At 41.0% G+C, this 27,685-nt stretch overlaps 1 protein-coding gene across 4 annotated transcripts in view; it reads left to right on the top strand.

The window, feature by feature from the left end:
• Nucleotides 1–27,685, top strand: part of LOC133417689 (zinc transporter ZIP11-like) — an 84,709-nt gene that overhangs the window by 4,891 nt on the left and 52,133 nt on the right. For all 4 annotated transcript variants that reach the window (XM_061705681.1, XM_061705679.1, XM_061705680.1 and 1 more), the window contains exon 4: nt 16,612–16,770. In XM_061705681.1, coding sequence (XP_061561665.1) covers nt 16,612–16,770 — 159 coding nt within the window. The remainder of the gene's footprint in view (nt 1–16,611; nt 16,771–27,685) is intronic.

Below are 27,685 nucleotides of genomic sequence, written 5' to 3'. Positions count from 1 at the left end.
GAGAAGTTCGGTCATCCGCGAGGATCTCATAGTAGAGCCGCTGGTCCTCCAAATCGAGATGAGCCAGATGAGGTGGCTGGGGCATCTGATTCGGAAGCCTCCCTGGTGAGGTGTTCCGGGCACGTCCCACCGGGAGGAGACCCAGGACACGACCCAGGACACGCTGTAGAGACTACATCTTTCGGTTGGCCTGGGAACGCCTCGTGATCCCCCCCGGAATCGCTGGATGAAGTGGCTGGGGAGAGGGAAGTCTGGGCGTCCCTGCTAAAGCTACTGCCCCCGTGACCCAACCTCGGATAAGCGATAGAAAATGGATGGATGGACGTCGTGTCCTCCGGGCCAAAGAGGAAAAGAACCATCTGGACTGTTATGGACGCAAAGTTAAAAAGCCAGCATCTGTGATGTTATGGGGCTGTGTTAGTGCCAATGGCATGGGTAATTTACACATCTGTGAAGGCACCATTAATGCTGAAAGGTACATATAGGTTTTGGAGAAACATACGCTGCCATCCAAGCAACGTCTTTTTCATGGACGCCCCTGCTTATTTCAGCAAGACAATGCCAAACCACATTCTACACGTGTTACAACAACGTGGCTTCGTAGTAAAAGAGTGCGGGTACTAGACTGGCCTGCCTGCAGTCCAGACCTGTCTCCCATTGCAAATGTGTGGCGCATTATGAAGCATAAAATACGACAACGGAGACCCCGGACTGTTGAACAGCTTTTGTAATTTACATAATTAATGCCACCATACTTCAGTTGTACAGCCGGGACCCTTGTCCTGCATGCTCCTTCTCCTGTTCTATCTTGTCCTGTCCTTCCCTCACAGGGTGTAGCACTGCAGCCCCATGCAACACTCATATTTAATGTTTCATTTTTGTATATAATGTAATGATTTACTTCTCTCATCCTGTTTACAATTAGTGCTTTGTCTTTTGTCTTTGTTTCTCTCTCCCTTCTAGAAACTTTGTAATTTAAATGGGTGATTAAAGGGGAAAATGGACTTAATTGCTTGTATTCCATCCATCCGTTTTCCGTTCAAATAGTTGTATCTCTGGAGGGCTTGACCACTCAATAAGTGTGAAATTACACAGCCAAGTAAATGGTGGTGATGTTCTGTCGCCACGAGTTACTTTTAAATTGTGACAAAAAATAAATAAATAGAAATCTAAATATAAAATGTCTCTTTTGAAGCTGACGTTATTGTAATTTAACAAACCTCATAAGAAACCCTTCAAAACATCCAAATCAACACAAAATAGTGCTGGAGTTTCTTACAGTAATTTCTGCGGAGCACAATTTTATCAGTTTCATAAAATATTTGTAAGAAACCGTAGGGTTTTTTTTTTTTTTTTTTTTTTTTAATATAAATGTGATGAATTTCCTTGCAGTCACTTTTAAGACTAGTAAATGTGTATTTATGCAATTTTTGCATGACAATTAAGGAAGTATACAGCCACTCACTGTACATCGTCTCGACAAATATTCCCAATGGGCATATTTTGAATATATCTTTAGAGACCCAATTTATGTTCAGCCCATAGTCCATGCGCACAGATCCCAAGAGATGCTCATTGATCTTGACTGACAGAAAGTACAAGGCTTAACTATTCACTTTCTACAAAGAAGCAGCATATAATACATGATTATACTGTCTTAAAGTCTTCAAGGCAGTAATGGTTAATTCGAAAACCATCCAATCCTTCCTCTTTTGTTTTTGATGTTTGTAAATGCACAAAAGCCGAGAAAGAAAAGCAACCACAATAAGTCATTGTTTTACCCGTTAGCCTCTCTTTCTTATGGAAGGCAAGTTATCGTTAAAGGTACCACATTTTTTGTTGTTGGCTGAGTTTTTGCAAATTTGTATGGATGTCATTACCATGTTGCCGTTAAAAAAAAAAAAAAAAAAAAGGTATACGATTGTCAACACCGCGCATCCTGATTCCGATCTGCGGCTATCCAATTTCATTACTTTTTTTCTATTTACACCGTCAAGACACATATTCGGACTGTGCCACTTGGGATCATTAAAAATAAGAATTGCCTCACATGGACCTTGTAGTGTAAATCTAAAATAATTTTTGGTACTAATACATGCCTCAATAGTGATACTTCTGCACTATTACAATTTTAAATAGCCTGTCTATGGCCAGCTCTATTGCTTATTAATTTCTTGTTGACAAATATTAACGGTGACGTATAGATTGAGGTTATTCATCAAAGTAGGCAATTGAGTTTCTTCCAGAGAGAGGTTTCAAAACTCTTAATTTGCTGGTGAAAGCTCCTAGTAGAGTTGATGCTCCCACTGCTACAGTGAATTACTCCTTCCAGTACAAATTCGATAGGATGTGCTGGTACTTAGGTTAATTTTCAAACTTGCATCAAACCTTTTTAATAAGTTAGTGTTATCATTTTTGTGGGGAAACTTAGATTGTAATTGCTAGCTGTGGTTCTTGTTCAATCATCCTGATTGTTGAATACTGGCTCAGATTACTTGTATGATAATGACAATAATGCCCGTCCGGTAATGAGAGAGTGGCTCTTAGTCAAATTTTAATTAACTTCATATCCATTTTGCTTTTGATTACATCCTTGAATATGTACAATACACACCCATATACAGTATGTCATATAAGAATATGAAGTCTTGCAGTAATAATTTTTTTCAGGGAGTGAACCCCAATAACTAGGCTTGAACTCAATAAATTATTGATAAAAACTGTGACAGTCGGTTCCTTTAAAAAAACATCTGGTTGGCATAATCCAGTTTTACAGTGATTAATTTTAATAAGGAACTAAATTTTTCATGTGGTTCCTTGCATATTACATTTTGCAGTTTACATTTTTGGTAGCCGGTGGCAAAAAGAATGTTCCAATGCTGCTTATTTTGCTTTTGTCCCAGGGAAATTACTCTGCTTGGCCAAATAAGGTGTCACACTAGCATTTAATATTTCATCTACTTGCCATTAGGTTTGATTCCGAGAAGCTTATGCAACGTCATAACATTTATTTCCATCTAGAGTTTCATTAATCTTTGCCATGATGTTTTATTACAAATTGGTGTGTCAGTAGGCATATAAAGTTTTCTTCAGCACACTATAAAGATTCACAACTGGATTAGGGTGTTGACTCTGTGATGGCCAATCACTGTGCAAAAATATTGTCTCATGCTCCCTGAACTACTCTTTCATGACTTGACCCCAATCATTCCTGCCATTGTCAGTTGGGAATGGCTTGATTACTCGTAATGTTGTAAATATAAACAGTGGCACTGCTAAGGTTAAACCCAATCTTTTGCAGGTCGCTGGTTGACCTCCAGTTTGATCAGATTTCTGAACAATTTTTCCCAAAGGTAATAATGAATTGCAAGGTTAAGCGGAAGCAACATGAAACCCTTAAGTAACATTTTCACATTCGTAACTGTCAAGTATAAAAATAAGTTAATCATTGTCCATATCCATCCATACATCAAAATGTATTTTCTTTTTTTTTTTTTTTTTTTACCGCTTATCATGTTCAGAGTCACTGATGAGCCAAAGCCTATCTTAGCTCTCAATCAATCGCAAAGCACATAGATGAGCTGCCATTGACACTCACAGTCACACCTTTGGCCGATTTAGACTTTCCAATAGGGCTGGCTGCATGATGATGGCCAAAATAATTTAGATTATTATTACGATTATTTTGATCAATGAGTGATTGATGATCATGATTACTAATCATGGTTATTCGTCATGTTAGGGAAAAATCTTTATTTTTATTGTGCTACATTTTAACCAAAGATATGTAACAGTTTTCAGTTCAAAATGAATCTTTAAATAAGAATAAATGATCGATAATAATTAAAACAAAATACATGTACCCAAAAAAATTGTAATTTAGCAAGGGCTAGGTGAATTAATGTTATGACAACTTAATGGAAGCAAATAGAGTTAATGCATAGAAGGCAATACATTAGGCTGCAAGCACTTTTCATTTGAAAATCCTCATCGTCAATATAGTGAATTGTCAAGGACGGTATGGCTCTGTTTTTCTGCTTGACCATTGGTCAATCGTGCATGGTCTCAAACAGCAAAAAACCTGAGAGTTGGGATTGCCCTCTCTATTTACTTACAGCTTTTTTCATTGGGTCTGGCCAGCTGAAAAGTTGAACTCAAGGTAGTCGCTACAACAATTGTTAATTGTCTCTGCCTCTCTGCCAATGTGCTGCGAGGGAGAACTTTAAAATAAAAGCTTTGCATTGTACTAGATTGGACATCAATACCATTTTAAGCTTTTATTTTGAAGTTGGCCCCAGAGCATGGTGCCGGCCCCTAATGAAGCCATATATTTGCACCCAGGTGGGTGGTTCACAAGGTTGTGGGCACGTCTACAAATTAAGTACTTTTCATTTGCAGCTGTGCCTGTATTTCTAATGTAAAAAATCACCAACTATCAGGCTCATTTAATCATGGCAGCCAAAATCGAGATCACGATTAAAATTTGATTAATTGTGCAGCCCTACTTTGCAATGACCCTAACATTCATGTTTTTTTTTAAATGTGATAGAACACAATAAAACACTTGGTCTTGTGGCCAAGGCGAGTTTGTGTATCTCCATCCATCCATCCATCCATCCATCCATTTTCTAACGCTTATCCGGGTTGGGTCGCGGGGGCAGTAGCTTTAGCAGGGACGCCCAGACTTCCCTCTCCCCAGCCACTTCATCCAGCTCTTCCGGGGGGATACCGTGGCGTTCCCAGGCCAGCCGAAAGATGTAGTCTCTCCAGCGTGTCCTGGGTCATCCCTGGGGTCTCCTCCTGGTGGGATGTGCCCGGAACACCTCACCAGGGAGGCGTCAGGGAGGCATCCGAATCAGATGCCCCAGCCACCTCATCTGGCTCATCTCGATGTGGAGGAGCGGTCGGCCACCTCAGCAATGGAGGCGCGGAACATGGTCCACTCGGACTAGATGTCCCCTGCCTCCCCCGGAACATGAGCAAAGTTCTGCCTGAAGTGGGAGTTGAAACTCCTTCTGACAAGGGATTCTCCCAAACGTTCCCAGCAAACCCTCACAATACGTTTGGGCCTGCCACGTCGGACCGGCATCTCCCCCACTATCGGAGCCAACTCACCAACAGGTGGTGATCAGTTGACAGCTCCGCCCCTCTCTTCACCCGAGTGTCCAAGACATGCGGCCGCAAGTCCGATGACACGACCACAAAGTCGATCAGCGAACTGCGACCTAGGGTGTCCTGGTGCAAAGTGCACATGTGGACACCCTTATGCTTGAACATGGTGTTCGTTATGGACAATCCGTGATGAGCACAGAAGTCCAATAACAGAACACCGCTCGGGTTCTGATCGGGGGGGGCGTTCCTCCCTGTCACGCCCTTCCAGGTCTCACTTTCATTGCCCACGTGAACATTGAAGTCCCCAAGCAGAACGATGGAGTCCCCAGCGGGAGCGCTCTCCAGCACCCCCTCCAAGGACTCCAAAAAGGGTGGGTGCTCTGAACTGCTGTTTGGTGAATAGGCACAAACAACAGTCAGGACCCGTCCCCCCCCACCCAAAGGCGGAGGGAGGCTACCCTCTCGTCCACCGGGGTGATCCCCAATGTACAGGCGCCAAGCCGGGGGGGCAATAAGTATACCCACACCTGCTCAGCGCCTCTCACCGTGGGCAACTCCAGAGTGGAAGAGAGTCCAACCCCTCTCGAGAGGACTGGTACCATAGTCCAAGCTGTGCGTGGAGGCGAGTCCGACTATATCTAGTCGGAACTTCTCGACCTCAGACACCAGCTCGGGCTCCTTCCCTCCCATAGAGGTGAGATTCCACATCCCGAGAGCCAGCTTCTGTAGCCTGGGGATCGGATCGCCAAGATCCCCGCCTTCGGCCACCGCCCAGCTCACACTGCACCCGACCCCAATGGCCCCTCCCACAGGTGGTGAGCCCATGGGAAGGGGGACCCACGTTACTCTTTCGGGCAGTGCCCGGCCAGGCCCCATGGGTGCAGGCCCGGCCACCAGCACTCGCCTTTCGAGCCCCACCACCAGGCATGGCTCCAGTGGGGGGTCCGGTGATGCGCGTCCGGGCAAGGGAAAACCAAGTCCATCGTTTGTCATCATCATAAGTGGTCTTTGAGCCGTGCTTTGTCTGGTCCCTCACCTAGGACCTGTTTGTCATGGGTGACCCTGCCAGGGGCATAAAGTCCCAGACAACTTAGCTCCTAGGATCATTGGGACACACAAACCCCTCCACCACGATAAGGTAACGGCTTAAGGAGGGGTTTGTGTATCTGACTTTTTAAATTTAGTCTGCTATGACTAACTTATAATACGTAATAGACACAACTTGGAGATGGTCTGTAGTGTGGGGGGAGCTATTGTGTTCCCTGGCATCTCACACACTCTGCCTACAACTCGACTGAAACTAATTAATGTGTTTAATTTGCCTACAGTGCCAGGGGTGGCATATCTGTTTAGAACAGTTAATGTTGAAAGGAAGGGAGGAAGGTTGGGAGGGAGGGAGGGAGGGAGGGAGAGGGAGAGAGAGAGAGAGAGAGAGTCTGTCGCAAACACACTGCAGTATGTAAGTGAATGAACACTTGTGTGTTTTGATACAAGCAATTGATAACTAAATTATTTGTTGACAGAAAACTAATATTGTCAAACATTTATTGAGAGTCAATATACATCTGACCATGATAGACCGTGAGAAAACTCGAATATAGAGGGGGAAAAAAGGTCTGTTGTAGCCACTTGAAACACAATGTGAACGGAGACAGCAACAACAGACGATAGTGAGGATAGAGACTTGCGACTTTGAATGTGAGTCAGCGTACTTTTATTTATTTATTTATTTAAAATATACTTTTTACTTTACCCATTTTACATTGTTGTTCTTTTCCTAGCAGTCCTTCATAATTGCCAATGAAAAGCTACCACATAATTGGGGGTCCCGGTTCATACCCACTGCTGTGGTGTCCTTGAGCAAGACAGAGAGAGCTAAAAAAAAAAAATAATAATAAAAATGCACAAGTTGCCCCTGCTCCCATGGACTCTACTACTCATGACTATAGGTGCCATGTCCTTTTTGAGTTTGTGTTACAAAAAGCCAAGAAAAAGTATACACTTGCCCAAGAAAGCATTTGATGCTTGCTGAACTGGTCTTCTGCAGTACACTTAAGGTGTCAGGATATTATCAGGTCTTCTATGTTTGAGTTTCAAATGCCAAAGCTTTGTGCAACACATTTTTTGCCCAAAGTTTCGAAGTTCTGAATTGTATTACAGAGAAACCAACACAAATGGAGGACCAGTTAACTTTTGTAGGACTGACTTTTTTTTTTTTTTTTTTTTTAAAACATTTATTGTGCTTTGATTGCATTGTTCCTTAAAGAGTTTCAGACACAATAGCCCTGCGACAAATACTGTGGGACTTTTAAGCGTGCAAAATAAAAAACGTTACAAACTCCTCATCGGAAACCGACTGAAACATTTAGCCTCTGTGGTATTTTTAGACAAACATGGAACAAAATTGTCTTCCAAGCAAAACTTTGACTTAACATAATTGCCACTTCATAGTTGAGATATCGTTTCTGGATGAAAACAAACCAACACTAATTCGTTGCCATTTTGTTGAATGCATCAATTAAAAAGGTACTCGTCACTTTGAAAGTGCTTCCAAGGCTTTTATAGCTTGTGCGTGTTGACAATTCACTTGTATTCAAACCACTCAAAACAAACCTGCTTGATTTAATGCCTATCAAGCAATTGTGCCAGACAGGAACTATATTTACGTTAGACAAATCAATGCCTGCTACCAGACTTGGCACAAATCCTACTTCTTGCCCCCTGTTTATTCAAGAGTGTGCACAGTGGAAGCCATTTGATCAATTGGGCCACTCGATGCTCCAGAGACACTGACCAACTAAACAAAATGTACACATGCAGTGCTGTCAAAAAGCTTTGCTTTAAATTGTAATTTAATATAATTTCAATTTTAAATTACCTTCAGGACTATAACAAGAATAAAAGTATGAATCCATCTTGACCATGATTGGAGGTTTTTCCACCATTATGTTGAATTAACATCAACTTCAAGAGTCAATACATTGGGTTAACAAGTATTTATATGTAAAATGATGTAACTTTTGAAGGGCCGCATTGTATTTTTCCTTGTTTACAGGTAGACCTGAGGACATTGTAAATTTAAAGTACAGTGTGTACGGAAAGTATTCAAACCCCCTTAAATTTTTCACACTTTTTTTTATATTGCAGCCATTTGCTAAAATAATTAAAGTTCATTTTGTTCCTCATTAATGTACACACAGCATCCCATATTGACAGAAAAAAAAAGGAATTGTTGAGATTTTTTCAGATTTATTAAAAAAGAAAAACTGAACTATCACACAGTATTCAGACCCTTTGCTCAATATTTAGTTGAAGCACCCTTTTGAGCTAATACAGCAATGAGTCTTTTTGGGAATGATGCAACAAGTTTTCACACCTGGATTTGGGGGATCCTCTGCCCTTCCTCCTTGCAGATCCTCTCCAGTTCTGTCAGGTTGGATGGTGAACATTGGTGAGCAGCCATTTTCTGGTCTTTCCAGAGATGCTCAATTGGGTTTAAGTCAGGGCTCTTGCTCGGCCAGTCAAAAACAGTCACAGAGTTGTTCTGTAGTCACACCTTAGGTATTTTAGCTGTGTGCTTAGGGTCATTTTCTTTTTTAAAGGCGAACCTTCGGCCCAGTCTCAGGTTCCGAGCACTCTGGAGAAGGTTTTCATCCAGGATATCCCTGTACTTGGCCGCATTCATCTTTCCTTCGATTGCAACCAGTCTCCCTGTCCCTGCAGCTGAAAAACACACCCACAGCATGATGCTGCCACCACCATGCTTCACTGTTGGGACTGGATTGGACAGGTGATGAGCAGTGCCTGGTTTTCTACACACATGCCACTTAGAATTAAGGCCAACAATTTCTAACTTGGTCTCATCAGACCATAGAATCTTATTTCTCACCATCTTGGAATCCTTCAGGTGTTTTTAGCAAACTCCATGCGGGCTTTCATGTGTCTTGCACTGAGTAGAAGCTTCCATCGGGCCACTCTGCCATAAAGCCCCGACTGGTGGAGGGCTGCAGTGATGGTTGACTTTCTAGAACGTTCTTCCATCTCCCCGACTGCATCTCTGGAGCTCAGCCACAATAATCTTTGGGTTCTACTTTACCTCTCTCACCAAGTTTGCTCAGTTTGGCCAGGCGGCCAGCTCTAGGAAGGGTTCAGATCGTCCCAAACGTCTTAAATTTCAGGATTATGGAGGCCACTGTGCTCTTAGGAACCTGAAGTGCAGCAGAATTATTTTTGTAACCTTGGCCAGATAGGTGCCTTGCCACAACTCTGTCTCTGAGCTCTACAGGCAGTTCCTTTGACCTCATGATTCTCATTTCCTCTGACATGCACTGTGGGCTGTAAGGTCTTATATAGACAGGGGTGTGGCTTTCCTAATCAAGTCCAATCAGTATGATCAAACATAGCTGGACTCCAATGAAGGTGAAGCTCCATTTTAAGGATGAGCAGAAGAAATGGACAGCACCCGAGTTGAATATACGAATGTCACAGCAAAGGGTCTGAATACTTATGGCTTTGTGATTTTTATTTTTTTAATAAATCAGCAAAAATTTCAACAATTATGTTTTTTTCTGTCAATACGGGGTGCTGTGTGTACATTAATGAGGAAAAAACTGAACTCAAATGATTTAAAAAAATGGCTGCAATATAGCAGAGTGAAAATTTTAAGGGGTCTGGGTCTGAAAACTTTCCGTACCCACTATGTTTACAGAAGATTGAGGGAGAAAAGGTAACATGCAGAGGATTGGATGAATAAAGCAGTGAGCTCTATTGGCGTTTGACTAAACATGTGATGAGTTAAAGTGAGATACACTGACTCGTAATATTTTTAATGGATTACATATCAAAGAGAAAAACTAATGACTATTTTGCTCTGATAAGGGAATGTATGCTGATAGAAATGAGGTGTCACAAAATGTTCTAAGTTTCAGCCAAATTTGTATCTTGGCATTCTCTCTTCGCATGTCTCATTTTGCTTTACTTGAAACCAGTCCAGTGTGTACACTGCCTCTCACCCAAAGTCAGCTGGAATAGGCTTCAGCTCACCCATGACCCAAATGAGGTCAAGTGGTATAGAAAACAGATGCTGTTGTAGGAACAAAAATTCAGTACCATAATATGCTATAAAGGTTTGCTGAATTACCCAGTGTATTTTAGTCTTAAAATATCAAAAATCTTGAAGTACAGTCTCAGAGACAACCGCGCCATAGTGGTCAGTATGGACATTCATTCGACAACCTAGCCTTTATTAACTAGAGGGTAAATGAATGATCAATTAATTGATAAAATACTATTTTTAAAGAAATTGCAGAATTTCTCTGACTTCATTTTTAAATGCCACTGTGCCTGCAGAAATTGCCATTTCATCATTGTATCAACAGTGCCTATGCTGGCTGCAGCATGTAATGCTCTCTGTTTTTACTCAGTTGCTTCCAGATGGGATTAATCAACAATTTAATCTGAACAATCGATTGCTTCCAGATGCGATTAATCAACAATCTAATCTGAAAAATCATCTGTTATGCCAATGTTTAATTGTTAAGACACAAGGAGAAGTCATGTGATTACCAAAGGAAATAGCCTTCATTTTGTGGCACACCTGAATGGATGGATGCTCTTTTCTTGACCAAAGTATTGCATGACCCCAACATTTTATAGGGTTGCTGTATGTTGTATTTTACATATTTTACATAAAAATATACATTCCTGCAATAAATATGGAGAGAAATGCCACTTTACAGAAAAAGAATGATACAAAAGGTTATTTTTGCATAATTATCTAAAATGTTTTAGGTTACACCTGAAATGAAGACTTAATTAAACTCCTGCTCATATATTGTAGTATTGGAGGAAAGAAATATTTTTCATGTACTATTTTGCTTTTTGCATCATAAACATGTAAAAGGCATATGGTTTAGTTTGAAATTTCACTGAATTGTTTTCTATGCAGACTGGTATACACACCTTCAGATTTGGGTTTGCACAGTTAGGTGAGTCTTTTTGCCGTGACTGCATTAATCAGCCACTTCTGCGCTCTTTGACTTGTTGCTAATTAACATTTAGATTACCACTGTGGCTCAGTTGGCATGAAAACTGCAACTACTCTTCAGACTACTTGTCTGAGCCACCCAGGAAAAACTCTTACCATGTCAGAATTTGACCCAAAAACTGTAGAAAACGGTTCAGCAGCTGAAACCATCAACGAGCTGTCTTGACTCAATACCAGCTGACTTTTCCAAAGCTATTGCGAAGTCTGTGCTAACTGATTTGCAGCAACTAATCAATTGCTCACTTCAGTCATGCAAATTTCCTAAAGCTCTTAAAGTAGCTGCCATTAAGCCTCTGCTAAAAAATAGAGCGCTGGATGCTTCCATGTTAGCAATCTATAGACCCATCTCAAATCTCCCTTTCATAGCCAAGATTGTTGAGAAAGTTCTTTTTAATCAACGCCGCAATTTCTTGAACTTGAATGGACTTTTTGACAAATTTCAATCAGGGTTCCGAACTCATCACAGTACAGAATCTGCTCTTATCAAACTGCTAAATGAAATAAGGTTGAATATTGACTCGGGAAAGGTGTCAATTCTGGTCTTGTTGGACCTCAGTGCGGCTTTTGATACAGTAGATCATAATATACTGCTGAACAGGTTGGAAACGTGGGTAGGACTAAATGGAACAGTCCTTAAATCATTCATCATCCTACCTGGAGGAAAGGAGTTATTTTGTAACCATTGGAAGTGTTCAAGCTCATCGAATGGCAATGACCTATGGGGTCCCTCAAGGGTCAGTTCTTGGACCCCTCCTGTTCAGCCTGTATATGCTACCCTTGGGTCAAATTCTTCAGAACTTTAATTTTGACTATCATAGCTATGCAGATGACACACAGTTATATCAAGCAGTGTCTCCAGATGACTACAGTTCAATTGAGGTGTTGTGCCACTGTCTAAAACAGATAAATATCTGGATGAGGCAACATTTTCTTCAATTAAACCACAACAAAACTGAGATAATTGTTTTTGGCAATAAAGAAAAGAGAATTGCTGTTAGTAAATACCTGGAGTCACTCTCTCTAAAAACCAAAGACCAAGTCCGAAACCTTGGTGTTCTGATAGAGTCCGATCTGACTTTCAACAGTCATATCAAGCCAATTACTAAAACTGCCTTTTACCATCTGAAGAACCTATCCAGAGTGAAGGCTTGCATTGTCAAGCAGACCAGGAGAAGCTCATCCATGCTTTTATCTCAAGTAGACTTGACTATTGTAATGTTCTTCTGAGTGGACTCCCTAAAAAGAACATTAAAATGCTGCAGCTCTGGTTCTGACCAGAACAAAGAGATCAGAGCATATTACACCAGTTCTAAAGTCTTTACACTGGCTTCCAGTCAGCTTTAGAATAGATTTTAAAGTTCTGCTACTGGTCTATAAATCACTAAACGGTTTAAGTGCTGAATACATGAATGAACTGCTAATGGAATATAAACCTAGCAGGGTTCTGGGATCGACAGACTCAGGTAAAATAGTGGAACACAGAGTCCAAAGCAAACATGGTGAAGCAGCATTTGGCTATTATGCTGCACAAAAATGGAATAAGTTGCCAACAGAAGTGACATCAGCCCCAAGTGTGCATGTTTTAATGTCCACGTTAAAAACTCTTCTTTTTCCCTATGCTTTTTAGAGCATTTACACTTAAATATTTCTTGCACTGTATGCTTTTTTAATTGTTTTATTTTATTTGTTCTCTCTTTGTTTTAAATGTTTCTAAGCTGTTTTTATTTCTTTGTTTTTAAATGCTTTTAATCATGTAAAGCACATTGAGTTACCTTGTGTATGAAATGCGCTATATAAATAAATCTGCTTTGCTTTGAGTTCCTGGACGTGGGTTGACTTCCAGGTTGTTGTCATTTAAAAAAAAATTCCATCCATGTAATGCAAAGTGAATTATTTAGTTCCAGACATTACCAAAAATATTTTAGGAAACATTATTCTATTCGAACTGTTATGCACGTATAAAGAGACATTAACCACTGTAAAATAAAGCTAAAATCAAGTAAAACTGCTCACCTGAGATGGTAAAGTCATTTTCATGCTCGTCATTATTCATTTATCTTTCGGCTACATATTATTTAGATTCACATCTGATTAGGAGAAATGTGTAATTGGGGATCAGAGGATTAAAAAATATATTTAAAAAAAAAACATCAAGATCAATATATGACTGTTTAGTACTGAAAGAGTATTTACTTGTGCAATATGAAAATAACATAAGTCAGTAGGAGTAAATGACTGTGTAGCCTTAAGACATCCTCTTATCAGGAAGACTTCTGAAAAATGCTTCAATTTGCAAGGGAACATGAAGATTGGGATACACAATGTCATGGTCTGATGAGTCTGCATTGACCTTGTTCAGCAGGAACACCAGGTTAAGAAGGGAGGTGGATGAAGTGGTGCAGTGATGCATCAAACATGACCGTGGTTAGCATACAAACCCTTTTACGATCTGAGTTTGCTTCAGTTGGTCTGTATAGGTTCAGCAATGTTACGTGTGAATACCGTGAATTATCAAGTTTGTCCTCATCACTAAATTATTTTATTTTGTTGACACAAGAAAATTCTAAGATAACAATGCCAGCATTCCAAATTTGTTGGATAGGGTTCCATATGTGAAAGAAAGCATGTTACCACCAGTCCAGAAGCTTTTAATGTTTTGCGATAATATGCAACTCTCACGAAATAATTGCATTGCAGAAGTTTATTACAAGTAGGCATCCTTGCCAGAATAACCTCTTCCAAAAACAATCAAAAGCAGAAGAAACAAAAATGAAGAACTGAAGCTGCCAGTGATCGCAATATGTATGTCAGATGAATCATTCAGTCCGATACAAGTTTTGTTTTCATTTAGCCAAAGAATCAGATTCTCAAATATTGCAGCTATTATAAATGTGACTTTCTTGCAAAAGTCTAATCTGCCTTTCATGTTCTTGTTTGTAGCAGTGCTTTTCACATTGTAAATCTGGAGGGTTTACAACATTCACAAGGGTGTCTTGTTTGTATATTTTGACAGTAATAAATTTTCAAGGGAATTTATTACTTTTATTTATTACTTTTTGTTACTCTTGTAAAGTCCTTCCCCCCCCCCCCCCCCCCCCCACTAAGGAATTAATTCTGTGATAATCCACTTTAGTTGTATAGGCCTATTTTTGTGTCATGTACATACAAAGACCTGTGTTTTAAACAATTCAGCAACCTTAGAATGAATGTTTACCAATTAACAAGACAGACATACTGGCTACTTTGAATCCAAATTTTACCCAAAAAGATAAAACATTTTTGTCAATAAACATGGCATCGGTGAGGAGTGAAATTGGAGGAAGCAGTGGTCTTTGAGGCAACACTTACACAGTTGTTTTTAGTTTTGTTTTTTTTGGGTGACCATTGTTGTTGGAAATTATTCACATCACATCTCAACAGGCCCCCTACTGCTGTGCTTGGTCTTTATCCGTAAGCTAGCAGGAGATGGCCAGCAATACAGATGAAATATGGAAGGCTCAGTGCTTATCTTTTTAGTCACATGACTTGCACTCAACTCAGGCTCGAGCCCAATTCATGATTACTTGAGGCTCGACTTGACTGGGTTACAAGATTTGCAAATCGAATTGGACTTGAACAGCAATGATTTGTGACTTCACTTGGACTTAAACCGAATGACTTGAAAAGCTACTTTGACCAAAACACTGAGAAACCAAAATCTGTAGCTTCTATTTCTACAGGTACATGTGTCATTTATTGTTATACTACAGGAACATATGAAAAGTGACAACATAATACTGCATATCTTTATTAGGTCAAAGTGTACCCCGCTATTATTGCTATAGTTAATTCTTATTATCTTTAGACAGTTAAAACCTTGATGGGGACGCTCTTGTAAAGGAATTGACCAAGGGGTCATTCTTTCACACACCACCTAAAGTAATGGTTTCGGGGGGGGGGGGGGGGGGGGGGGGAGTGCAACATAAGCAATAAATGTGAAATTGAAAAAAATGTTTTATTTAAATGTTAAATTTGGGGATCCTCTGTCATTCCCCCTTGCAGATCCTCTCCAGTTCTGTCAGGTTGGATGGTGAATGTTGGTGGGCAACCATTTTCAGGTTTTTCCAAAGATGCTCAATTGGGTTTAAGTCAAGGGTCTGGCTGGGCCATTCAAAAACAGTCACAGAGTTGTTCTGAAGCCACTCCTTTGGTATTTTAGCTGTGTGCTTAGTGTCATTGTCTTTTTTGAAGGTGAACCTTCAGCCCAGTCTGAGGTTCTGAGCACTCTGGAGAAGGTTTCCGTCCAGGATGTCCCTGTACTTGGCCGCATTCATCTTTTCTTCGATTGCAACCAGTCTCCCTGTAACTGCAGCTGAAAAACACACCCACAGCATAATGCTGGCACCACCATGCTTCACTGTTGGGACTGTATTGGACAGGTGATGAGCAGTGCCTGGTTTTCTCCACACATGCCACTTAGAATTAAGGCCAACAATTTCTATCTTGTCTCATCAGACCAGAGAATACGATTCTCACAATCTTGGAGTCCTTCAAGTGTTTTTTAGCAAACTCCATGCGGGCTTTCATGTGCCTTCCACTGAGGAGAGGCTTTCCGTCGGGCCACTCTGCCATAAAGCCCCGACTGATGGAGGGCTGCAGTGATGGTTGACTCCCGAGAACTTTCTCCCATCTCCCGACTGCATGTCTGGAGCTCAGCCACAGTGATCTTTGAGTTCTTCTCTACCTCTCTCACCAAGGCTCTTCTCCCCTGATTGCTCCGTTTGGCTGGACGGCCAGCTGTAGGAAGCGTTCTGGTCGTCCCAGATGGGGACGACCAGGCCACTGTGCTCTTAGGAACCTTAAGTGCAGCAGAATTTTTTTTGTAACCTTGGCCAGATCTGTGCCTTGCCACAATTCTGTCTCTGAGCTCTTCAGGCAGTTCCTTTGACCTCATGATTCTCATTTGCTCTGACATGCACTGTGAGCTGTAAGGTCTTATATAGCCAGGGGTGTGGCTTTCCTAATTAAGTCCAATCAGTATAATCAAACACAGCTGGACTCCAATGAAGGTGTAGAACCGTTTTAAGAATGATCAGAAGAAATGGACAGCACAGAGTTAAATATGAGTGTCATAGCAAAGGGTCTGAATACTTATGGCTGTGTGATATTTGAGTTTCTCTTTTTTAAATAAATTAGCTAATATTTTTTCTGCCAATATGGGGTCCTGTGTGTACATTAATGAGGGAAAAAAATAACTTCAACAATTTTAACAAATGGCTGCAATATAACAAAGATTGAAACATTTAAGGGGCTCTGAAAACTTTCCGTACCCACTGTATGTCATTAAATTTTCTAATCCGAACCATCAAAATCCTTTAAATTTAAATTCTTTGATTTCCAATCAATTATTTGTAAAGACTATAGTCTCGTCATAATTTTGTTGTTTTTTACTTTGTCTTTTTGTTCTTACTTAGGTGATGTTGGCTGCTTCCTATTGGTCATTGCTGGCGCCAGCGATCGACATGGCAGAGGATTCTGGGAAGTATGGCTCATTTGCTTTTCTGCCTGTGGCCCTTGGCTTCACATTCGGGGCTGCTTTTGTTTACTTCGCTGATGTGGCCTTGCCCTTCATGGTAAGAATCTCATAACAGATGCATGCACTCAGAATGAATGAAAAGGTACACATCTGCAGCACATGTAAAACAAAACCAACACCTACTATTACCTTTTGTCAGTGTTGCAAATGATTATGATTTCTATAAATGTGTGAAGTCTTTGCATTTTTGTTGTAATGTTTTTCACGTTTACTGGCACACTTAACTTATTGACTGTACACACCAGGATTGTTTTCTGAATCTCAGGCCTGTGAATGATTGTGAATTGCTCTTTAACAGATGTTGTCACAGCAGGCATGATAGCAGGCTGCGCACATGGAAAAACACATGTTGAGGTTCCCATTATTAATAGATAAAAGGTGCCCCATGTTGTATACAAGCATCCTTGCTTGATATCTGTTTGGATATCATCCAGCTCCTCTGCAGTTTTGCTCTCATCCAGAAAAACACTCAACAGATCTGCATCCACTTGTTGTACAAATGTTCACTAATATGGCATGAATGCAAAAGAGGCAACTAAATCTTGACTATGGGGAAAATTTGTCATCAATCAATTTTATTTGGGGGGGGGGGGGGGGCTTGTTGCCATAAGTATTTTTCCATATACATATGTTAATTAAAAGCATAATCTTTTTCCTTTAACATTAAATACTTGCAAATGGAAATATTGTCGCGTCTGAGGCCCAACTAAACTGCTGCAAATTATAAATGTGCAATATCGCAGTGGGGCGGATGGTGAACGGGGATATAGCTGAAGAACACTGTACATTATTTAATTCTTATGCAAATCAGTCGCCTTTTGGCGAAATTCACTGTATTGAACTCAAAATAGGCCTTTTCCGTGAATTGTACCGATCCGATTAGTTTTTCTGAGAGGAGGTGGTGGGGGTCGCTGTCGTCATAAGACTGTTTCGTACTCCTTCAGCGCTGACAGCTAGATCCATTCCACACATCCACCATCCACACACACATGTAATTGTGAATATTACTCCACGGTGGACTAATATACTGGCGCATCAGCCTGTGTTTCCACCTGTGCGCTCATGACCCGCTTTGGCTAAATCACAGGAGTTGACGAGATGAGAAAAAACACTTCTGCCGCTTCAGCTGTTAAGAAGTAAGGGTACTTTAACTCCATTACAATGATCCAAATGTCAGCTGCTACTTTTATTGATCAATTATTGCTTATTTATCAACTATTTTGTGAGCGAGACTACAACTTAGACTTCCGCATTGGCGCTGTTTGCTCCAATCCAGTTTAAGCGATAGTGATGTTTGTATGACTTCACACATCATCTTCTATTGGGCTTCCCGGGCATAGGTATTAAAACTGGATAAGCCAGTCTGGCTGATCGTCATGCTTACGTGGCGGCCATGTTGGGAAGGTCGTCGTTACCACGAAGGCAACGGTGCGCAACTCGTCGTGTTTACATTTACACGAACAAAAACAACAGCTTTCATGTATTGTTGTATTTGTCTGGCACTGTCTGCCCAAACGTGGATATTTCAGCTCACTTATAACTTGAGAAAATACCGTGAAGTAAATTGCACGTTTTGTTATAGTTTTGACTGTGCATACACACGCTCACACACAGCAACATCAGACATTACAGAATTTGCATTTTATTTTGTATTTTTTTTATTTTTAATTGATGTTCATGCTGTGGTTAAACAATCAGAAGTTACTCAATATTTTTTCACCGTGTACTTTTTACTCTTACTCAATTTTTTGGATGACTACTTTTTACTTTTACTTGAGTCACGTTATTGTCAAGTAACAGTATTCTTACCTGAGTACAATATTTGGCTACTCTACCCACCTCTGGAGGGGACATCCTCTATTGCTACTCTTACGAGTTGAGCCGCTAGTACATCTTGTATTAGGAAATGCGCCTACATTTATCCAATTAGTTTACGGATGTTAAAGTTAAATGTATTAAGCGACGGAGCGGTGTTAGGTATTTTGTCACAACACAGAATTAACTAACTTCAAATTTAGCACTGTCCAATAAAAACAGAAAATATTGTACTTCATATTTTCCTGGAGGATGCATTTGGGATTAGACTTTGAAGTTGGTAATAGTGAAAATGAAGTGAAACAGACAATGATTGTAGTCAATTATTTTCCAGAATGAGAGTGCTTAAAGAGGAGGATGCTAATCATGTGGCACAGCTTGAAGCAGGCATCAGGTGCAGGTGGACATGGGCTTGGCTCAAGTAGGAGGCCAAAACAAAAAAGCAAAGAAATGAGGCAAATTTAATTTAATGTACTTGAGCGGTGTAAATAAACGTTTTTCTGCGTGAAGAAAATTTTTTTATTTTGCCTTATTGTACTCTTCAGACGGTGAGGGATGCCGTCAAGCTGAAGGAGTAGTCCTATCGGGCATTTTTGGCCTGTGGGACTCTTGAGGCAGCTGATGGGTACTGCCTGGCCAAGCGGAATGCAGCTTTGGTGGTCGCTGAAGCAAAAACTTGGGCATGGGAGGAGTTCAGTGAGGCCATGGAGAAAGACTTCCGGACGCTTCGAGGAAATTCTGGTCCACCATCCGGCATCTCAGGAGGGGGAAGGATTGCACCATCAACAGTGTGTATCGTGGCGATGGGGCGCTGCTGACCTCGACTCGGCACGTTGTGAGCCGGTGGGGAGAATACTTCGAAGACGTCCTCACTTCCACCGACACGCTTTCCCATGAGGGAGCAGAGTCTGGGTTCTCTGAGGCGGGCTCTCCTATCTCTGGGGTTGAGGTCACTGAGATGGTTAAAAAGCTCCTCGGTGGCAAGGCCCCAGGGGTGGATGAGATTCGCCCGGAGTTCCTCAAGGCTCTGGATGTTGTAGGGCTGTCCTGGTTAACACGCCTCTGCAACATCGCATGGTCATCGGGGACAGTGCCTCTGGATTGGCAGACTGGGGTGGTGGTCCCACCCTCCCACCAGAGGGTGTGTTCCAACTACAGGGGGATGAGACTCCTCAGCCTCCCTGGTGAGGTCTTTTCAGGGGTGATGGAGAGGAGGGTCTGTCGGGAAGTCGAATCTCAGATTCAGGAGGAGCAGTGTGGTTTTCGTCCTGGCCGTGGAACAGTGGACCAGACTTGGCAGGGTCGTCGAGGGTGCAAGGGAGTTCTCCCAAACTGTCTACATGTGTTTTGTGGACTCGGAGAAGGCGTTTGACCGTCCCCCTCGGGGGGTCCTGTGGGGAGTGCTTCGGGAGTGTGGGGTAGCGAACCCCCTGATTCGGGCTGTTCGGTCCCCGTACGACTGGAGTCAGAGTTTGGTCCGCATATCCGGCAGTAAGTCGGACTCGTTTCCGGTGAGGGTTGGACTCCGCCAATGCTGCCCTTTGTCACCGATTCTGTTCATAACTTTTATGGACAGAATTTCTAGGCGTAGCCGAGGCGTATAGGGGGTCCGGTTAGGTGGCCTCAGTATTGCATCTCTGCTTTTTTCAGATGATGTGGTTCTGTTGTCTTCAAGCCGTGACCTCCAACTCTCACTGGAGCAGTTCGCAGCTGAGTGTGAAGCGGTTGGGATGAGAATCAGCACCTCCAAATCTGAGACCATGGTCCTCAGTCGGAAAAGGGTGGCGTGGCCTCTCCGGTCGGAGATGAGACCCTGCCCAAAGTAGAGGAGTTCAATTATCTTGGGGTCTTGTTCACGAGTGAGGGAAGAATGGAACGCGAGATCGACAGGCGGATCGGTGCATTGTCTGCAGTGATGCAGACTTTGTATCGATCCGTTGTGGTAAAGAAGGAGCTAAGCAGTAACGCCAAGCTTGCGATTTACTGGTCGTCCTTTTTCATGCCTTTGGTATTTGCATGTCTGTATTTTTCATTAATCCCTGAAACAACATTAGGCTAATTTTTATGATGATAAATAACCATTTAAAAGCCAGTTTTAGTAATTTAAATAGATTGTTTTAATTTAAAAAAACAAAAAGGGAATTATTTTCTATAATATATATAGCATGGTGTTGGGGCTTTGGGTGTGATTAGAGATTTGAAAATGTGCAACAAAAATAAATTTGACCGGTAGTACTGTATTTTTTTTTTTTTTTTTTTAATGTAGTTACAAATAGAGTACTCCTGGACACCTTTGTGGCAAAAAGTCTCTGCCATTAAAACCAGTTTTTTAAAATCTCCCTCATTGCAGTATAAAATCGGGCATTTTGTAATGCCAGCATTTAATCTACAAGAAAAGGAGGGATATTTGACAGCTTTAGTGTGTGTGTGTGTGTGTGTTTTGACCAGATTGCACCATTTTGCCATTGTAGGACAGCTCACAAAATTATAAAATTTTTACCTGTTATGTTGTATGTCTGTCTGTCCTGTCCTGTAATCTCTTTTCCAGTCCTGTCTTGACCTGTCTGCAACCATGCACTTATCATTTTTGGGGAAAAAAGAGCATGTTTTGATGGTTGTTTACCTGTGTCTTTGTAAAGGTGCTTGAGTGAAAATGTGGCCTCCTGCCTTTGTTGTATTCAAAACAGAAACAACAGTTAGTGTGTTTATGCACCTGGCTGCTTTTAGAGTCAAGATAAACAAGTAGCTTGGCTGAGATGTCATTTTATTAGTTAGCAGAGATGGAGAAAGACCTGGAGCAAAGTGAAGCAACATTGAAAACATATTACAGTGCAAAAGAGTGCACACTAATCTCATCGCAGCCTGTGAGATGACCAGAGTTTGAGACCAGTGTTCAGGGCCGCCGTGTCCCGCAAATGCCCCGATTCGATGACCGACTCACTCGGCATTCTCAACACAAGGAAAACAAGCTGTTTGCTTTCCAGAATATGCAGCACAAGTGGTTTCTCGGTCGTTTGTAGTAGGTGTGTCAAACTAAGCCCCTACAGCTGTGTGGGGAAAATCCATTGGTAGCATCTTGGGCTGTTTAGCAAAGAACATACAGATAAGTCGTGCGCGTGTGTGTGTGTGTGTGTGAGTGTGAGAGAGAGAGGAGAGAGAAGAGATTCAAAACATTTCATGAAAAAGAACATTTCCTGTAAAGTTTTATGCCAAAAGCAAAAAAAGTGAAAAACCTACACAAATATTATTGGGGGGTGGGGGGGGGCAAAAGTTAGATCAGGCTTCAACAAAACATGGCTACAAATGTGAAGGAGTGACAGTGGTCCAAGTAGCAGAGAACAGCTGTTGCCTTGAGCTTCTGTGGTCACGAGAGGACAGAAGCAATGACACAAATTGCATATGAAGGAGCGTCAGACACATCACTGTCATACACTTTTATAAAAGATGACGCACACACTCATATACACGAAGAACACACAAACTTGTTTACCAAGGACACTGGCGGGTGAAGGACAATGATATCCCATATTCAAAGTTCAGAAACATTCTTCGCGTTGCGCAACTGTCTTGAGTATGCATGCTTGCTTGTTATGCCAATGCCTGGAACACTCACTTGCCAAAGTACCACAAATTAACTTGATGAAGTTGGAATCCCTATATTATTTTCAAGACTTTTAAAGTGATCCTGGTGACTTTCATGGATTAAGGCAACTAAGATATGGACATATTCTATTGTATTGTTTTTTAAATAAAAATACTTATAAGTCTTAAAGGTCCCATGCCACACCTATTTTTTAAAATATTTTTTAAATAATCTTTGATGACCTTATATCAGTTTTACTTTTATCACGATTTGGGTTGGGAATGCCCAGGGTGGCCCTTTTTAAGACATTATAGTTTGTCCAAAACACCTGGCCCTCCAAATTAGAGGCACACCCCAAACCACAAATGGTATCACTCTTTTGGGATGCAAAACGACAGTTGTTGCGATGCCTTGCAAACAGGCCTCTGCCTATCAACAGCAGCCATTATTGAAAACTGCCTCATTAATATTCGATTCAGTTGTAAAAAAAAAAAAAAAAAAAGAAGCATATTGGAGCCACCTCAAGGCCCATTGGATAGGATATGCACATTTGTGTCCTTATAAGAGTGCTGTCTCTTTAAATCTCTTTTGAGGTGCAGGTAGACATCTGAGTCTTGACCTGAGTTAGCCCACTTATGTTGTGCCATGTGCCTACATACAGTCTAATACTACAGAAACAATTAACGTTTCCATCTTATTACTGAACACAACTTGTCATCATTTGAGCCCAGAGTGGCAGAAGTATGTGAACCTTTGGCTTTCATAACTGATTGAGCCTCCTTTGGCAGCAATAACCTCAACCGAACATTTCCTGTAGGTGCAGATCAGAACTGCACACAGTGGTCAGGAGGAATTTTGGGCTATACTTCTTTACAAAACGATTTCATTAATATTCCCTTTGTATGGTGTGGTTTTGAGGACATGGGGGTCATCATAATTGGGGGCCAGGTCAGGACTTTGACTGGGCCACTCCGGAAGGCTTATTTTCTTCTGATGAAGACATTCTATTCTTGATTTACTTCTGAGGTTTGGGCTGTTGTCATGTTGAGCTTTATTTGACCAACAGATGGTCTTAAGTTCTCCTGCAAAATGGCTCAATAAGCTTGGAAGTCATTTTTCCATCAATTATTCAAATCCCTTCAAAGCAGTGTCAAATCCTGCTGCTCTCTCCACCATACTTAACAGTTGGGATGAGGTTTTGATGGCGGTGTGCTGGATGTTATTATCTTCACACACAGTATTGTGCATTCCCACCAGCTCAACTTTGGTTTCATCCATCCACACAATAGATAAGACGGTAGCGCTCTGGAGCATCGGTCGCTCTGACAACCATTCTATGACAACCATTCTTGTTTCATGTTTTACTAATAGTAGATTTGTCAACAGAGATGCTAGAGTTAAGAGATGTTTTTCTTTAGCCGACACACTAGGATTCTTCTTCACATCATGGAGCATCCTGTACTGTGCTCTTGCAGTTCTATTTGTAGGATGGCCACTCCGAGAGAGAGTAGCAAAAGTGCAGAAATTTCTCCATTTATAGATCTGGTTTTCTAGAGTAATGAACATCAAGGCTTTTAGATACATGTTTTCTAAAAGTAAATAATTATCAATTATAAGGATTCTTACAATTACATGCTCTTTTGTGCATGGCAAGGTACACATTGGGCAATGTTTCTTGAAAATAGCAATGGTTCATTGATTTGTATTTTCTTTAACTGGTGTAGTGCACTGAGTCCCACCTTTTGTGCTCTTTGACCAGAAGAAGCACTGAGTAGCTAGCTACTAGTAAGCTGCCAACTGGCTGCTGCCATATATATATTTTTTCTTGTGTGTAATATTGTTTTACGTTAGTGGTTGATTTTATTTTATACTTTTATGACAGTTAAGAACACTGCGACTAAAAGGTTGTTCAAGCCCAGCTAAGAATCAGCCATCTCATTGTAAACAAAACTAGCTTTTGGACTCAAACATACACAACGGCAGCACAGAACGTCTCTGGAGTAAACAAGATTGTGTCTGCTGTAATGTCTTAATTTGTGCATCCGATCAGTGACGTTATTGATCGGATTGGCGAGTTATGACATTAGAGCCGATACCACAATTTGCATGAAATGCAAAATATCGGCCAATCAGATATAGCTGATCAGATCGATGGAAAGTCTACTTATTTCTCGACTATTGGTATACATATGACAATAGAGTAATACAAAATATGTGTAACAAATAAAATACACAAAATGTAAACAAAATCAACTTGGATAACCGTTTGATTAAGCATGGGTTGATTGGTCATGCCTGCACCCGACTCTGCAGGCATGGCCAATCAACCCACGCTTAATCCAACTGTTAAACTTGTATTTTCCGAGGTTGGGAATTAAAATGTTGCTGAAATGTTTCCCTGCCATTAGGGTTCCTCTGCTCGTGCTAGTGGACATGTATTACATTCCACGCCTCTCGTCCAGAGTCAGCTGGGATAGGCTCCTGTGAACCCATGACCTGAGTGAGGATAAGTGGTATAAAGATGAACGTATGGATGAATGCGTATATATTTTTTTTCCACTTCTGTGAGCTACATTTTGAACCCGGATACTTATAACTGTGAGTGGGTGGATTCATAACAGTGATTGGATATTACCTCCACGGGGCATGTCTTTTCATCTGCCAACCTGAAGAACAGCAGCCCATTAGGGCGTATTGTTTTGTGCAGAGCGCACTGAACGGTGCTCAGTAAAACCGAGCACCGTTCCATCCCTAGACAACTGTCGACTCTGGATAAATCTTATTGAATAGGAAATTTTGTTGTGCAGTTCAATCATATTGTGGTTGACTTGAGGTTCTACTGTAGCCATAGTTCATAGAGGTATTTAATTTAGTCTCAGCAGTAAAGCATATTTGATTGTCTGCTCTTGGTGATAAACTCTTATGAACCCCTATTCCATGTGTTTTCCTCGTTACATCACGAACTGCAGCCCTCTTCCCATTTCATTTGTCTTCATATTCTTTGCGCATTGTTCATCTCTTACTTCTGCTCTTTCTTTACCTGGTTCCATGGTAACTGTAAGGGAAATGTTGAGCTGCAATAATAGCAAGCGTGAAATCAACTGGGAACATAGGGGGTCTTTAACACAAACACAAATGGTGCCATCAGTGTTTGGACAGCTGCTGGTGGCCACTTTTACTGGTTCCTCAACAAACACCAAAGCTGAATGAAAAGAGCACTGGGAGAAGAAAAAGAGATTGTGAGAAGGTTGTTTGATAAGACAACAGAAAAACGGTTAGAGTTAACAAGTGAGGGTGAAAAGGACAGAGAGCATGATGGATTGATTGGTTGATGATAATTGCCTCGACGCCTGTAATTTCCATAACCTCTTCCTGTCCTTCTCTTGCTAAGGATACAGAAAGTTAGTTTGTTTTTATTAATCGATTAAAAATGTCTCTCCTTTGTTTCCCCCCCTCCAATCTCAGTTCTGTTCTTCAGAAATGAGTGAAGATAGACTGTTAGTACTGTCTAATGTATTCACTCTCAGTTCAAATGTAATCCACTCAGCGTATCTTATTGCATCACTATCTTTTGTATTTCACCTGACAAGAGCTTCTGCCAACAAATGGAGGCTGATGTCATGGCACACAATATATCAACTGATTTTGGGCTTCTGTCCTGTTGCATACAAGAGCCATTCGGCCAACTGGACAGAATGACCAATGAGCAGAGCACAGCAAACGCATGGCATCTTTAGTGTTTGCTGTTTCTGGAGTTGTCTTATACTGGAGTGAGAAAATTTAATATTTCGTCATCGTTAACCCAGGGTGAAAGTTGAGGCTGTGTAACCATAGGACACTTCCCTATAAGATACACAAAGTTTATTTGAACAGGTTTTGCTCTCCACCTCTTCTTAAGGCTTCTGGACTGCCCAAGTGAGGATGGTCAGAATCTTATGCAACAGGCACTTGGTACCAATGAGGCAAATCCTTTACACCAATAGTTCGCACTCTATCTGGGTATAAGGTATAGTACTGTAAAAATATCACATAAGTAAAACATCTAGAGCTATATCCAACCCACATTTCTAGTAGAGCAATCACTGACTTTGTCAAAAGCTGTATGAGAAGATTTTGTTCGATCAATCTTAATGTATTTCATTATATGATGAGCTCCTCTCTTGTATGATTTGTCAAGATTGGCTTTTTTAAAGACTTAATTCACTGAACCATTACACAAATGTAGAGAAAATTCAGAGGGACTTTGCAGTGGGTGCTTAGTTGACATCAAATTCAAATTAGTTGATACAAATTCTATATAGTCAAGACAGTGCCTGATATCCTTAGACGCTGCTGTGAAACACATCTGCAGAAAAAGCAGATTTAATGTAGAAAAACAGCAGAAAATTACAGATTTAGCTCCATGTCAAAGACAGAACAGGACAACACGAGTAATATGCCTAAACAAATGATGCAGATCCACAGAAAAACAGGTGGGGCTTTGCTCAGGGTCATTGTTGTGAAATAGTTAGATTTTTGTAGTCAGTTAGTGCATGAATAATAAAACAGTATATTCCATGCTGCTGTGTAAACCATCTCATGTTCGCAGTTTAGTTGTAAGATTTTTCTGCGAATCTTCTGAGCAGCAGCACTCGCATTGACAGAATAAGAGAGCAAAACCTCAGAGGACTTTTGTCCTTCACAAGAAGAATAATATATGTGTGATGAAAGTCATTTCCAATGTAGGATGTTCATCATGAATCAAATTTTTTCTTGGCTTCTCCTAACGAGGGGACAATGTGGAAACAAATCCTTTTAGTGGCATCTTCGGCGGCCAGAAACCATGCTCGGTCACAGTTAACCATCACTTACAACTGTGGAATGACAATTACCAGGCAAGATAATGACATTGGACAATTATGAACTTCTTGGGTTTCTTTCTAGGTGTATACAGGGATGACAGTGATCGATGGTATAAACTTTATTTGTTCTTTTCGAGCCACAATCACTATCCTAGTCGTCTCAATTTCTTTTTTTTTTTTTTTTTTTTTTTTTGGCTCAGTACCTTATTATAGTAATGCACTTCCTTATGCATTCAGTACATGGGTGTCTGTCATCGTATCCCCTTTAAAAAAATAAAATAAAAATAGCATTCGCTTAACCTCTCTCTCTTTCTCCATTTATATTATTGGTATTATTATTTGAGGTGGTGCTGTGTCTTGCATCCCATTAGAGCCACTTTGGAAGCAGTATTGAATGAACATTAGAAACCTGCCCCGAGACAAAGATGTCTTCTTCTCATGTGCACATCATAGTGTTGAGCAAAACTGACCTGCCTTCATTCTTTTGATTCTTTGCTCCCACGACTGCTGTCAGAGAGGTCCCTGCCATCTATTAGGGTTCTGTTCCTTTTCTTGTTCTGACAATACATTTGCCAGCTGATTTTATCTCTTGTAAAAAAGAGCTGGGCTGATTTTATTTCATTATCTTTTAATAATGGCATGACAAAATTGAAATCAACCTTGTGATTACACTCTACTACATTTTGCTCTCAAATAGCAAAGATCAGGAGTTA

This window comes from Phycodurus eques, chromosome 19 (assembly GCF_024500275.1).
Source record: "Phycodurus eques isolate BA_2022a chromosome 19, UOR_Pequ_1.1, whole genome shotgun sequence".
Lineage (NCBI taxonomy): Eukaryota > Metazoa > Chordata > Actinopteri > Syngnathiformes > Syngnathidae > Phycodurus > Phycodurus eques.
The sequence above is the reverse complement of the archived record's forward strand: the minus strand, read 5'-3'. Positions and strand labels throughout refer to the sequence as shown.